General features: G+C 50.9%; 1 protein-coding gene across 2 annotated transcripts in view; it reads left to right on the forward strand.

Moving 5' to 3' along the window:
- The window catches only part of LOC136505022 (probable diaminopimelate decarboxylase, chloroplastic), a 30246-nt gene that overhangs the window by 4347 nt on the left and 11471 nt on the right, over window positions 1–14428 (forward strand). For both annotated transcript variants that reach the window (XM_066500088.1, XM_066500087.1), the window contains exon 2: window positions 9251–9425. In XM_066500088.1, the coding sequence (XP_066356185.1) occupies window positions 9251–9425 (175 nt within the window). The remainder of the gene's footprint in view (window positions 1–9250; window positions 9426–14428) is intronic.

Genomic DNA, 14428 nt, shown 5'->3' on the forward strand with positions numbered 1-14428 from the left:
TGTCGTAGGGTCGAGGATGCGGTAGGCCTTGATGCCCTCCGCGTAGCCGATGAAGACCCCTGGCGTGCTCCGGTCGTCGAGCTTGCCGACGTGGCTGAGCTCCTTGGCGAACGCGAGGCAACCGAAGACGCAGAGGTGGCCGACCGTTGGCTTGCGCCCGTGCCAGGCCTCGTACGGCGTCTTGCTGTCAATGGCCTTGGTGGGCGAGCAGTTGAGGAGATGGACGGCGGTCATCACCGCCTCTCCCCAGTAGATCGCCGGCATCCGTCTCTGCTTGAGGAGGTCGCGGGCGGTGGCCACCACCATCTGGTTGCGGCGCTCGATGACGCCGTTCTGCTGCGGGGTGTACGGGGCGGAGAAGTGGCGCTGGATCCCCTCGTCGGCGCAGTACGCCGTGAACTCAGCCACCGTTGTCCGTGCGCCGCACCCGAAGCTTGCGGCCGCACTCCTCCGCAGCAGCTTGGTGACGCTTGATGGTGTCCGCAGCTGCCGCCTTGGTGTTGAGCAGGATCGCCCACATGTAGCGGGACACGTCGTCGACGAGGAGGAAGTAGCGCCGTCCTCCAGGTGTAGCCGGTGTCACGGGGCCGCAGAGGTCGCCATGTACGAGCTCCAACTTCTCCTTGGCGTGGAAGCGCTCGTGCCACCGCCAGGTGTCGTCGTCGCGTTGGGCTACAAGACACGGGCTGCGCCACCTGGACACGTAGAGGCGGTTAGTCCCCCTGTTCACCTTGGCGAGAAGGCGGCGACGACGGTCCCAGATGCGCAGGACCCCGTGCTCGATCTCCACGCGTGAGCCGTTCTCATCCAGCTGTCCCAAGCTGATGATGGAGTTCCTCAACGCGGGGATGTAGTAGACGTCGATGAGCAGCCGGTGCTCACCGGTCTTGGCGGTGAAGAGGACGGAGCCGATGCCCTTGATCTCCGCGGCGGAGGCGTCCCTGAACTTGACGGAGCCTCGAACGCCGGAGTCGAGCTCGGAGAAGAACTCCCGCCGCCCGGTCATGTGGTGGGTGGTGCCGGTGTTGAGGTACCAGCCGTCGATCTTGTCGTCGCTGGACCCGTTGCCGAGGAAGACGTGGGCCCGCGGCTCGTCGAGGTGGAGGAGCGAGGCGGCGGCCGGCGCGGGAGAGGAGTGTAGCTCGATGCTCCTGTGTACGAGGAACAGAGCCGGCTCGTCACCCTCCTGCGCCTGCGCGACGTGTGCCTGACAGCCGCGCCTCGCTTGCCGACAGTCCTTGGCCCAGTGGCCGGTCCTGCCGCAGTTCTTGCAGGTGTCGTCCCGGGTTGCCTTGCGCTCGCCGTCAGCGCCGTCAGGAGCGCCACCACGCGCCTGGGGAGCCTTGTCCCGCTTGCGCGGCCGGCGCTTGTGGCCACTCGACGAACCCGAAGCCTCCCCCTTCTTCCGCTCCCGCTGGCGGGCGAGCCATTGCTCCTCGGTGAAGAGAAGCCTGCCACCCATGGTGGCTGGCTCCGAGGGGGAGATGTGCTCGCGGTTGTCGATGGTCTTGAGGCGACCCGTGACGTCCTCGATTGTCAGCTCGGAGAAGTCCAGCAGCATCTCGATCGCGATGGCGACCTGCGAGTACTTCTTGGGGACGACACGGAGGAACTTCTCGACGGCTTTCTCCTCGTCGATGTCGTCGTCACGGTACCGCGCCAGCTGCTGCATCAGGGTGTTGAGGCGGAGAGTGAAGTCGTCGACGTCCTCACCCGGCTTGAAAGCTAGGTTTTCCCACTCCCTGCGCAGCTTCTGCAACGTAGCTCTGCAAGCGCGGGCGCTGCCGATGCGTGCCGAGGCGATAGCGTCCCAGGCGTCCTTCGCGGTCTCCTTGTCCACGAGGGTGGGCGCCAGCTCCGGCGGAACAGCGGCAAGGAGGGCCTCCAGCGCCCGCCGATCCTCATCGAAGTCGGCATCACCGTACCGCACCGCATCCCACATGCGCCGTGCCTGCAGCTTCACTTTCATCACCATAGACCACTCGCTGTAGTTGGTCTTGGTGAGCATGGGCCATCTGCCGCCGGCGCCAAAGTCCTTGATGACGGTCTGGACGACGGGAGGGGAGCCGCGCTAGCCATGGCGGCCGCGGCGCCGGTTCGGGGAAGGGGAGGCGTGGCGCCTGTGACGGCTGTGCGCGCCAGCGTCCCGTTCGCCCGGCTCGCGGTAGTCGAAGCCACGCTCGCCGTACTCCCGCGCCGCCAGGTCCTGTGCGATGCGCTCCTACTCGTGCTGGGCCTCCAGGGCGCAGTCGACCTGCGGGTCCCGTGCGCTCATGCCGCACCGCTGCTCCTCACGCTTGAGCCAAGTGTCGGCATCGCGGGCCGCGCGCGCATCCTGAGCTCGCACGTCGTCGCTACGCCCGCCCTGGTAGTCGCCGAAGCCGCGCCCGCGCATGGCGTTGAAGTCCCGACCGCGTCTGCCTAGGTGCGCAACCGCCCGGTCGCCCCCTGCTACGCGACCCCAGGCTCATCCCGCGCTCGCTCGGCCACTGCAGCTTGCTGCGCGTCCGCCCGCGCCCGCTCGGCATCCGATCCGCGCTGGAGCTAGCCATCCTCATCTCCTCCACTGCGTCCTCCAGGGGCCCGCGCGCCCGCTGCGCGCTGTTAAGTGTGAAGATCCTATCTAATAGGCCTATATGCCTATATATAGCCATGAGGCTATCTATATATAGTCACTCCTTCACCTGTGGAGATTATCTTCTGAAATCCCAAGGTTAGTATCATGGTATCAGAGACATGGATTAGGGTTAGGATTAGGCTACTCTAATTCACCCACGATCCAATTTTTCTTTACCTTGGGATCCATCCTGTCTCTTCGCGGCGTCGTCCGTCTCGTCTATTCGGCTCATCGCCGCACATCCGCGCCGTTCGCGCGGCCCGTCGTCGATCCTCCGCGCCGTTCGCGCGGCCCCCGTCCGTCGCCGATTCTCCGCGCCGTCCGTGCGGTCCTCCTCCGCGCGTCAATTCGCGCGACTCGTCGATCCGCGCGAGTCGGTCTTCCGCGCGTTGATCCGCGCGATTCGTCGCCAGATCGTCTTCGTCGTGCCTTGTCCGCTCGGTCTTCCGTGCGAGCAGAGGTGGTCAGGCCGTCCTTGTCGTGCCGCACGAGTGGCTCCGTCTGGACTTCGTGCCCTGCTCGTCCATCAGAGGTTTCTCTGCTCTGCTCTGTTTTTCCTCTGCTGCTGCTGTTGCTGGTCTCCTCTGTTGGCGGTGGTCTGCTCTGTTTTTCTATTCAGTGGTGCTTGTCATCTGCTACTGCTTATCTTGCACAATGTCGCAGTCGCAATTACTGTCAAATGCCATTGTTTTTCCTCTGAAACTTGATGGTCCATCTAATTATCGAGAGTGGGCTTTCTCTGTCAAAACTGTACTGCGTGGACATGGCCTTGCATCTCATCTGACAGATGATCCTCCAACTGACAAGTCGAAGGATGGTTCTGGTGCTGCTGCCGTCACGACTTGGACTAAGGATGATGGCCGAATCATGAGTGCCATAGTCACCAGCATGAAACCCTCACTAATGATGAGCCTTGAGCACCATCAATCTGCTAAGGAGATGTGGGACTACTTGCAGGGGAGATATGTTCAGAACAGCGGTGCACTTTTGCTTACTCTAATGCAAGGACTTCATGATCTTCAGCAGAATGAGATGTCTATCGAGGAGTATTATACTGCTTTTGATCGTCTGATGGGACCTTTTCTTTCCATGGTTCCTAAGTGTGAGGCAGGGTGCTCAGGCTGCTGTGATAAGAAGAATAAGTTCATTGAAAAATTCCTTATATATCAGTTTTTTCATGGTTTGCGGCCTGATTTTGAGTCCAGTCGTAAACAGTTGTTAAATGCTTCCACCACTCCGTCTATTTCTGATGTGTTGTCCGCCTTGATTGCTGAGGAGACACGACTTAATTCTCAGTCTCCTGTATCAGTACCTCACAGTGTTCTGGCAGCCTCTCACAAGACCAATACAGTGAAGGGCAACTCTTTTTCGCCTTGTGTTCATTGCAAGAAGACTACTCACCGTTCAGAAAATTGCTTTGTTCGGTATCCTGAGAAGTTAACTGCTTATCGCTCACGCCATCCCAAGCAGAGTGGTCGTGGCGCCGGTTCCACCCCTACAGGCTCTGTGCCTGCAGGTTCCACCCCTACAGGATCTGTGTCTGTTGCTGCTGCATCACCTGTTACTGCTCCTTCTTGGGTGCTTGATTCAGGAGCCTCTTTTCATGTGTCATCAGATCAGTCACAGCTTGTTGCCTGCAAGCCAATTGCAGATGATGCCTCTATTCAGACAGCAGACGGTACATCCTGCCACATTACTCATCAGGGTTCTCTTTGCACCTCTAATTTTTCTGTACCTAATGTCTCGTTTGTACCTCAGTTGTCCATGAATCTTCTTTCAGTTGGTCAATTAACGGATCACAATTGTTTTGTTGGATTCGATGACTCATCTTGTTTTATTCAGGATCGTCGCACCGGGGCTGTACTTGGGACTGGCCATCGCCGTAGAGGTTCTCATAGCCTCTATGTTCTCGACACTTTACGTCTTCCTCACTCTACTGCCTATGTGTCATCCGCCGCCGCTGCTGCATCTTCACCAAGTACATCGCCATCGACTTCATCTTTCGCCAAGTGGCATCATCGCCTTGGTCATTTATGCGGGTCTCGTTTATCCACCTTAATAAACAAGGGTTGTTTAGGTCCTACATCCATTGAGTCTAGTTTTCAGTGTAAGGGTTGCAAGCTTGGAAAACAGCTGCAGCTCCCATATTCTACTAGTACTTCTCATTCAGCTAGACCTTTTGATATTATTCATTCTGATGTATGGGGTCCTGCACCTTTCGCTTCCAAAGGTGGTCATAAATACTATGTTATTTTTGTTGATGATCATTCTCGATATACTTGGATTTACTTTATGAAACATCGCTCTCAGTTGTGCTCTACTTATCAAAACTTTGCTCGCATGGTGCACACACAATTTTCCACCCCCATTCGAGTTTTTCGTTCAGATTCTGGTGGAGAGTATTTATCTCACACCTTTCGCCAATTTTTGACCTCTGAAGGCACTCTTGCTCAGCTTTCTTGTCCTGGCGCGCATGCTCAAAATGGGGTTGCTGAACGGAAACACCGCCATATCATAGAGACTGCCCGCACACTTCTTATTGCATCTTTTGTTCCTTCTCATTTTTGGGGAGAAGCTGTGTCCACTTCTATTTATCTCATCAACAGACAACCATCATCAAAATTGTCTGGTCAGTGTCCTGGTGATGTTCTTTTTGGTACTCCTCCTGACTATGACCACCTTCGGGTTTTTGGCTGCACTTGCTATGTCCTACTTGCACCTCGTGAGCGGACTAAGTTGACTGCTCAGTCAGTTGAGTGTGTTTTTCTGGGGTACAGTCCTGAGCATAAGGGTTATCGTTGTTATGACGCCTCCTCTCGCCGCATTCGTATATCTCGTGATGTCACTTTTGTTGAGGATCGTCCTTTCTTTTATAACCCTTCTACTCAACCATCCCGTAGTTGTACAGAGTCAACATCCTTTCTGTGTCTTCCTCCTATACTTAGTGATGTTGACCCTCCTATACAACCCGTGTCTTCCAGCCCACCTAACACTTCTGTATCTTCTCCTGACACTTTTGAAACTCCTCCACTTATGTCGACCCTCCACTTACCAATGTCGATCCTCCCCCACTTTCTGAACCTTTGTCTTGTCAACCTCCGGTCCAGCAGCTCCCATCCTTTGACAAACCACCTGTCCACAAATACTACACTCGTCGTCCCCAAATCCCCACAGCCACTTCTTCGGCCAGTCCTGCTACTCCCGATGTTGATAGTTCTGTTAATTCTGATGAGTCATGTGCTTTTTCTGATGAATCACAGGGTGGTCTGAGATATAATCTACGAGACCGTGCTACTATTGGGCCTCCTGACAAATATGGTTTTCCTCGTGTCACTGCTGTTGTGGAAGAGCCAACCACTTATCGAGAGGCCTCTAGCATTCCAGAATGGCAACTTGCTATGTGTGAGGAACTTGCTGCACTTGATCGTACAGGGACCTGGGATATTGTTCCATTACCATCGCATGCTGTGCCTATTACATCCAAGTGGGTCTTCAAGATTAAAACCAAGTCGGATGGTTCTATTGAGCGATATAAGGCCCGTCTAGTTGCTAGAGGTTTTCAGCAAACTCAGGGCCGAGATTATGATGAGACATTTGCACCTGTTGCTCATATGACTACTGTTCGTACTTTAATTGCAGTGGCTGCTGCTTCTTCTTGGACAATCTCTCAGATGGATGTTAAAAATGCCTTTCTTCATGGTGATTTAAATGAAGAAGTTTACATGCAACCACCTCCAGGTGTTAGTGCCCCTCCAGGTTATGTTTGTCGTCTTCGTCGCGCTTTATATGGTCTTAAACAGGCACCTCGTGCTTGGTTTGAGCGCTTTGTCTCTGTCATTCGGGCTGATGGTTTTTCACCTAGTGATCATGACCCTGCCTTATTTATCCACCTCTCCTCACGTGGACGTACTTTGCTTCTTTTATATGTTGATGATATATTGATTACGGGTGACGATGCAGACCACATTTCTTATGTCAAGCAGCAACTTGGTGCACAATTTCAAATGTCGGATTTAGGTCCTCTCAGTTATTTCCTAGGCATTGAGGTCAAACAGTCTGCAAAGGGTTGCTATCTTTCTTAGTCCAAGTACATACAAGACCTTATTACTCGTTCAGGCATCACTGACCATCGGACAGCTGCGACACCTATGGATCTTCATTTGCAGCTTCGTCCCACTGATGGTACTCTTAAGGATCCATCTTGATATCGGCATATTGTGGGCAGCCTTGTTTATCTCACTGTTACTCGACCTGATATTGCCCATGCCGTCCATATTTTGAGTCAGTTTGTGAGTGCTCCTACGACCGTTCATTTTGGCCATTTACTTCGTGTCTTGCGGTACTTGAGGGGGACATCATCTCGCAGCTTATTCTATGCCCGTGACAGTCCGCTTCAGCTTCATGCTTACTCGGACTCCACTTGGGCGAGTGACCCAACAGATCGTTGCTCTATCACAGGGTACTGTATTCTTCTTGGATCCTCTCCTATTGCATGGAAGTCCAAGAAACAAGCTGCTGTATCTCGTTCTAGTGCAGAGGCAGAACTTCGAGCACTTGCCACCACTACTGCAGAAATCATATGGCTTCGATGGTTGTTGACTGATTTCGGAATTTCTTGTGATGCTGCCACACCTCTTCTATGCGATAATACAGGAGCTATACAGATTGCCAATGATCCTGTGAAGCATGAACTTACCAAGCATATTGGCGTCGATGCTTTCTTCACTCGCTCTCATTGTAATCAGCATACCATTGCTCTTCAATATGTGCCATCCGAGCTGCAATTAGCTGACTTCTTCACTAAAGCGCAAACTAGAGAGCAACATCGGCTTCATTTGCTCAAACTCAATGCTTCAGATCCTCCATTTCCACCTTGAGTTTGAAGGGGGGTGTTAAGTGTGAAGATCCTATCTAATAGGCCTATATGCCTATATATAGCCATGAGGCTATCTATATATAGTCACTCCTTCACCTGTGGAGATTATCTTCTGAAATCCCAAGGTTAGTATCACGCGCAAGGCAGCAGCTTCTGCTGCCACTGCCTCAGCAGCCGCCGCCGCTTCCGCGGCTACCTCGGCAGCGCGCGCCGCTGCAAGCTCCGCCGCTGCCAGCCACGCCGCCCGAGCAGCCACCTGGGCCCGCACCGCCGCCTCCTCTCGCCTGTCTGCCTCCGTGATACGCGCGTTGCGCGCGTCCGCCTCCCGAGCGGCCTCCAGGTCCCGCGTCGCACGCGCTGCTGCGCGCTCGCGCTCTGCACGCGCTGCTGCCTGCCAGCGCCGTCCTGTAGAGGTCACGGACGCAACAGAGGATTGGGAGGAGTGGGAGTGGCTGTGATTGGACATGGTGACGGGATTGGGATGGGGAAATAGAACCAGGGAAGAAACCTAGGCTCTAGATACCATTTGTTGGAGAGATAGTCACAGGTTGGGGCTAGATCTGAGATTTATTAGCCTTGCCACAAACCATGGCGGGTTGGGGATAGATATAAGGTAGCATACTTGGTCCTTAAGAAAGGATTACAGCATATTCCAGAAAGATGCCAAAGTAGATACCTATCTAGATAAGATAGAAAATAAAGGTGCTGACAGTGCACCAAAGGATAACTACAAGACTTATAGCTATCACCTCAACTGCTTCATTCTTTTCCACAATAGCAGCGTCATCAAGAGAGGGAACACCAACACCAAAAGATACAGATTGTAACTCAGGTTCATCAAGGAACAGACTGGCCACTTCAAGAAGACCTACACCACCGAGAGAATCAAAGGAATCTCCTGAAACAGCCCAGATCAAAGGGTTGAGAGATGCCTTAGATTTGAGTGCACAAAGACCATATCCTCATCACGTTCTGGAGTTAAGGCATTTCATTTAGAGGAAGCTGTAAGTACTCTAGTTTCTTTCACAGCAAGAAGATGAGGCTGGTTGGCTAATCAATTTGATAGCCGAACCTATCAATAAAGTCACAGACTGTCCATGGTTTGTCCACCAAGTCTGGAGCTGAGTTAAAGAACTTTTAACTTAATTCAACTAACAACTCAAATACAAGAGCTTTGGGCTTGAAATTGTCACTTTCACATGCATGGGCAAAGGGTTGAAGAATTTTCTTTTGATCTAACCCCCCACATATGTCCTCAACAAAACATGAATCTGGAAAGAGCTGGGAGATTCCAAAGTGCTAGTTAAGCTATCTGACAGGCGTTCAGTTTTTTTAGCAGAACTTGTGTGTACAAGTAATATATGGTTTTGTTTGTGCAGATCTGTCCTTGATAGATCCATTTTTGTTTGTGCAAAAAGGAGAGACCTGATTATTTTTTTTGTATGAAAGAATAAATAATGTTTTTTTTTCTCGAACAACGCAGGAGAACTGCGCGTCATTTCATTAAGGTAGAAAAAATGTTACACGGGTCAAAGAGACCCTTACAAGAGTGTTACATGGACTATAAGCCCAAAACAAAAAAAAATCACATAATGATATTATTGGCTATTGCACAGCGATGTTTTTATCTACTCAAGGATTTTTGCTTGCCATTGGTTTTGCAAACCCCTTCAGCTGTAGAGCTCATTGTTTCTCCAGTTGATGTCATTGTTTCTGAATAGGAAGTAACTATACTCAGTTTCAATTTTGAAGATCAGGTGTATATTTAACGGAAATGGGAAGACATTCGAAGATCTTAAATTAGCTGCTGAGAGTGGAGTATTTGTAAATGTGGATAGCGAATTTGATTTGGAAAATATTGTCAGAGCTGCAAGGGCTACCGGAAAGAAAGTGCCTGTTTTGCTTAGAATAAATCCAGATGTGGATCCGCAGGTATGGTTACCCTCTAGTACTCCCCAAAACACACATACATGTGTACACATGCGGCCAATGAAGAGTATTTAGTTTCTTTTATTGCCCTTTGTCTTATCCCTTGTTGGAATTTGGCTAGCTCTTGCTTATTTTGGTCATGCCTGATACTAACCTTAGGATTTCAGAAGATAATCTCCACAGGTGAAGGAGTGACTATATATAGATAGCCTCATGGCTATATATATAGGCATATAGGCCTATTAGATAGGATCTTCACACTTAACACCCCCCTTCAAACTCAAGGTGGAAATGGAGGATCTGAAGCATTGAGTTTGAGCAAATGAAGCCGATGTTGCTCTCTAGTTTGCGCTTTAGTGAAGAAGTCAGCTAATTGCAGCTCGGATGGCACATATTGAAGAGCAATGGTATGCTGATTACAATGAGAGCGAGTGAAGAAAGCATCGACGCCAATATGCTTGGTAAGTTCATGCTTCACAGGATCATTGGCAATCTGTATAGCTCCTGTATTATCGCATAGAAGAGGTGTGGCAGCATCACAAGAAATTCCGAAATCAGTCAACAACCATCGAAGCCATACGATTTCTGCAGTAGTGGTGGCAAGTGCTCGAAGTTCTGCCTCTGCACTAGAACGAGATACAGCAGCTTGTTTCTTGGACTTCCATGCAATAGGAGAGGATCCAAGAAGAATACAGTACCCTGTGATAGAGCAACGATCTGTTGGGTCACTCGCCCAAGTGGAGTCCGAGTAAGCATGAAGCTGAAGCGGACTGTCACGGGCATAGAATAAGCTGCGAGATGATGTCCCCCTCAAGTACCGCAAGACACGAAGTAAATGGCCAAAATGAACGGTCGTAGGAGCACTCACAAACTGACTCAAAATATGGACGGCATGGGCAATATCAGGTCGAGTAACAGTGAGATAAACAAGGCTGCCCACAATATGCCGATATCGAGATGGATCCTTAAGAGGAGTACCATCAGTGGGACGAAGCTGCAAATGAAGATCCATAGGTGTCGCAGCTGTCCGATGGTCAGTGATGCCTGAACGAGTAATAAGGTCTTGTATGTACTTGGACTGAGAAAGATAGCAACCCTTTGCAGACTGTTTGACCTCAATGCCTAGGAAATAACTGAGAGGACCTAAATCCGACATTTGAAATTGTGCACCAAGTTGCTGCTTGACATAAGAAATGTGGTCTGCATCGTCACCCGTAATCAATATATCATCAACATATAAAAGAAGCAAAGTACGTCCACGTGAGGAGAGGTGGATAAATAAGGCAGGGTCATGATCACTAGGTGAAAAACCAGCAGCCCGAATGACAGAGACAAAGCGCTCAAACCAAGCACGAGGAGCCTGTTTAAGACCATATAAAGCGCGACGAAGACGACAAACATAACCTGGAGGGGCACTAACACCTGGAGGTGGTTGCATGTAAACTTCTTCATTTAAATCACCATGAAGAAAGGCATTTTTAACATCCATCTGAGAGATTGTCCAAGAAGAAGCAGCAGCCACTGCAATTAAAGTACGAACAGTAGTCATATGAGCAACAGGTGCAAATGTCTCATCATAATCTCGGCCCTGAGTTTGCTGAAAACCTCTAGCAACTAGACGGGCCTTATATCGCTCAATAGAACCATCCGACTTGGTTTTAATCTTGAAGACCCACTTGGATGTAATAGGCACAGCATGCGATGGTAATGGAACAATATCCCAGGTCCCTGTACGATCAAGTGCAGCAAGTTCCTCACACATAGCAAGTTGCCATTCTGGAATGCTAGAGGCCTCTCGATAAGTGGTTGGCTCTTCCACAACAGCAGTGACACGAGGAAAACCATATTTGTCAGGAGGCCCAATAGTAGCACGGTCTCGTAGATTATATCTCAGACCACCCTGTGATTCATCAGAAAAAGCACATGACTCATCAGAATTAACAGAACTATCAACATCGGGAGTAGCAGGACTGGCCGAAGAAGTGGCTGTGGGGATTTGGGGACGACGAGTGTAGTATTTGTGGACAGGTGGTTTGTCAAAGGATGGGAGCTGCTGGACCGGAGGTTGACAAGACAAAGGTTCAGAAAGTGGGGGAGGATCGACATTGGTAAGTGGAGGGTCGACATAAGTAAGTGGAGGAGTTTCAAAAGTGTCAGGAGAAGATACAGAAGTGTTAGGTGGGCTGGAAGACACGGGTTGTATAGGAGGGTCAACATCACTAAGTATAGGAGGAAGACACAGAAAGGATGTTGACTCTGTACAACTACGGGATGGTTGAGTAGAAGGGTTATAAAAGAAAGGACGATCCTCAACGAAAGTGACATCACGAGATATACGAATGCGGCGAGAGGAGGCGTCATAACAACGATAACCCTTATGCTCAGGACTGTACCCCAGAAAAACACACTCAACTGACTGAGCAGTCAACTTAGTCCGCTCACGAGGTGCAAGTAGGACATAGCAAGTGCAGCCAAAAACCCGAAGGTGGTCATAGTCAGGAGGAGTACCAAAAAGAACCTCACCAGGACACTGACCAGACAATTTTGATGATGGTTGTCTGTTGATGAGATAAATAGAAGTGGACACAGCTTCTCCCCAAAAATGAGAAGGAACAAAAGATGCAATAAGAAGTGTGCGGGCAGTCTCTATGATATGGCGGTGTTTCCGTTCAGCAACCCCATTTTGAGCATGCGCGCCAGGACAAGAAAGCTGAGCAAGAGTGCCTTCAGAGGTCAAAAATTGGCGAAAGGTGTGAGATAAATACTCTCCACCAGAATCTGAACGAAAAACTCGAATGGGGGTGGAAAATTGTGTGTGCACCATGCGAGCAAAGTTTTGATAAGTAGAGCACAACTGAGAGCGATGTTTCATAAAGTAAATCCAAGTATATCGAGAATGATCATCAACAAAAATAACATAGTATTTATGACCACCTTTGGAAGCGAAAGGTGCAGGACCCCATACATCAGAATGAATAATATCAAAAGGTCTAGCTGAATGAGAAGTACTAGTAGAATATGGGAGCTGCAGCTGTTTTCCAAGCTTGCAACCCTTACACTGAAAACTAGACTCAATGGATGTAGGACCTAAACAACCCTTGTTTATTAAGGTGGATAAACGAGACCCGCATAAATGACCAAGGCGATGATGCCACTTGGCGAAAGATGAAGTCGATGGCGATGTACTTGGTGAAGATGCAGCAGCGGCGGCGGATGACACATAGGCAGTAGAGTGAGGAAGACGTAAAGTGTCGAGAACATAGAGGCTATGAGAACCTCTACGGCGATGGCCAGTCCCAAGTACAGCCCCGGTGCGACGATCCTGAATAAAACAAGATGAGTCATTGAATCCAACAAAACAATTGTGATCCGTTAATTGACCAACTGAAAGAAGATTCATGGACAACTGAGGTACAAACGAGACATTAGGTACAGAAAAATTAGAGGTGCAAAGAGAACCCTGATGAGTAATGTGGCAGGATGTACCGTCTGCTGTCTGAATAGAGGCATCATCTGCAATTGGCTTGCAGGCAACAAGCTGTGACTGATCTGATGACACATGAAAAGAGGCTCCTGAATCAAGCACCCAAGAAGGAGCAGTAACAGGTGATGCAGCAGCAACAGACACAGATCCTGTAGGGGTGGAACCTGCAGGCACAGAGCCTGTAGGGGTGGAACCGGCGCCATGACCACTCTGCTTGGGATGGCGTGAGCGATAAGCAGTTAACTTCTCAGGATACTGAACAAAGCAATTTTCTGTGTTAGTCGCTGAATTCTCACTCTTGGTAGTAGGAGAATTCTTACTCTCATCGAGAGAGGATGACACTAGGAGTTGGGGCAATTTTCTTGTCTATTTCTCACACAAGCTCACACAAATGCCATACCAACCTGAGGGGTTGGGGTTACATATTTATAGGCTGCTAGCCAGCCAAGCATATGCCAAGATGCTAGTCTAAGATGCTAGTCTAAGATGCTAATATGCTGTCCTAGCTAAGATGCTGTCCTCTAGTCTAAGATGCTGTCCTCTAAGATGCTGTCCTCTAGTCTAAGATGCTGTCCTAAAAACAGAAAAACAGCCACAAGGACCATGACCATGTGAGCATCATAGCCCCACAAAGACCAGCCACACATGAGACTTATCCATCATTCTCCCCCTAAGTCTTGTGCGTCGTCTTGTGGGAGAGTTGAACCATCCCGGTCCTGGAGCAGAGCTCAAGGAACTTGATCCTCCCAAGGGGCTTGGTGAGCAGGTCCGCAAGCTGGTCCTTGGTGTTGATGTAGCTCGCCTTGATGCTCCCTTCCTCCAAACAGCCTCGGATGAAGTGGTACCTCACCCGGATGTGCTTGCTGCGTTCGTGGAACACGGGGTTCTTTGCCAGGGCCAGAGCGGACTTGCTGTCCACCCTGAGCTCCACCGCTCTAGTGTCTCTGCCGAGGAGATCACCAAGCAGTCGAGCGAGCCAGAGCGCCTGAGTCGAAGCGGTGGAGGCCGCTATGTACTCGGCCTCGCAGCTGGACAGGGCCACCACCTGCTGCTTGACCGACTGCCAGCTAACGAGGCACTTGCCGAGGAAGAAGAGGATCCCGCTCGTGCTCTTGCTGGTGTCGATGTCGCCGGCGTGGTCGCTGTCGCTGTACCCGACGAAGTGTGCCGCCCCAGGGCACCTCGGGTAGTAGAGGCCGTGGTCGAGAGTCCCCGCAACGTAGCGGATGATCCTCTTCACAGCCTGCTGGTGCTCCGTCGTCGGTCGCTGCATGAACCGACTAACGTAGCCGACGGAGAATGCCAAGTCCGGCCGTGTGTGGGCGAGGTAGCGAAGGCTCCCCACAAGACGCCGGTACTGCGTAGCGTCCACCTCCTCCGTCGTGCTGTCGCGGCTCAGCTTCAGCCTCTCCTCCATCGGAGTGAGAGCTGGGTTGCAGTCGGTGAGCCCAGCTAGCTCAACGACGCGCTTGGCGTAGGCGGTCTGTCGAAGCGTGATCCCAGAGTCATCCTGGTGTACCTC

Source organism: Miscanthus floridulus, chromosome 14 (genome assembly GCF_019320115.1).
Source record: "Miscanthus floridulus cultivar M001 chromosome 14, ASM1932011v1, whole genome shotgun sequence".
Classification (NCBI taxonomy): Eukaryota; Viridiplantae; Streptophyta; class Magnoliopsida; order Poales; family Poaceae; genus Miscanthus; species Miscanthus floridulus.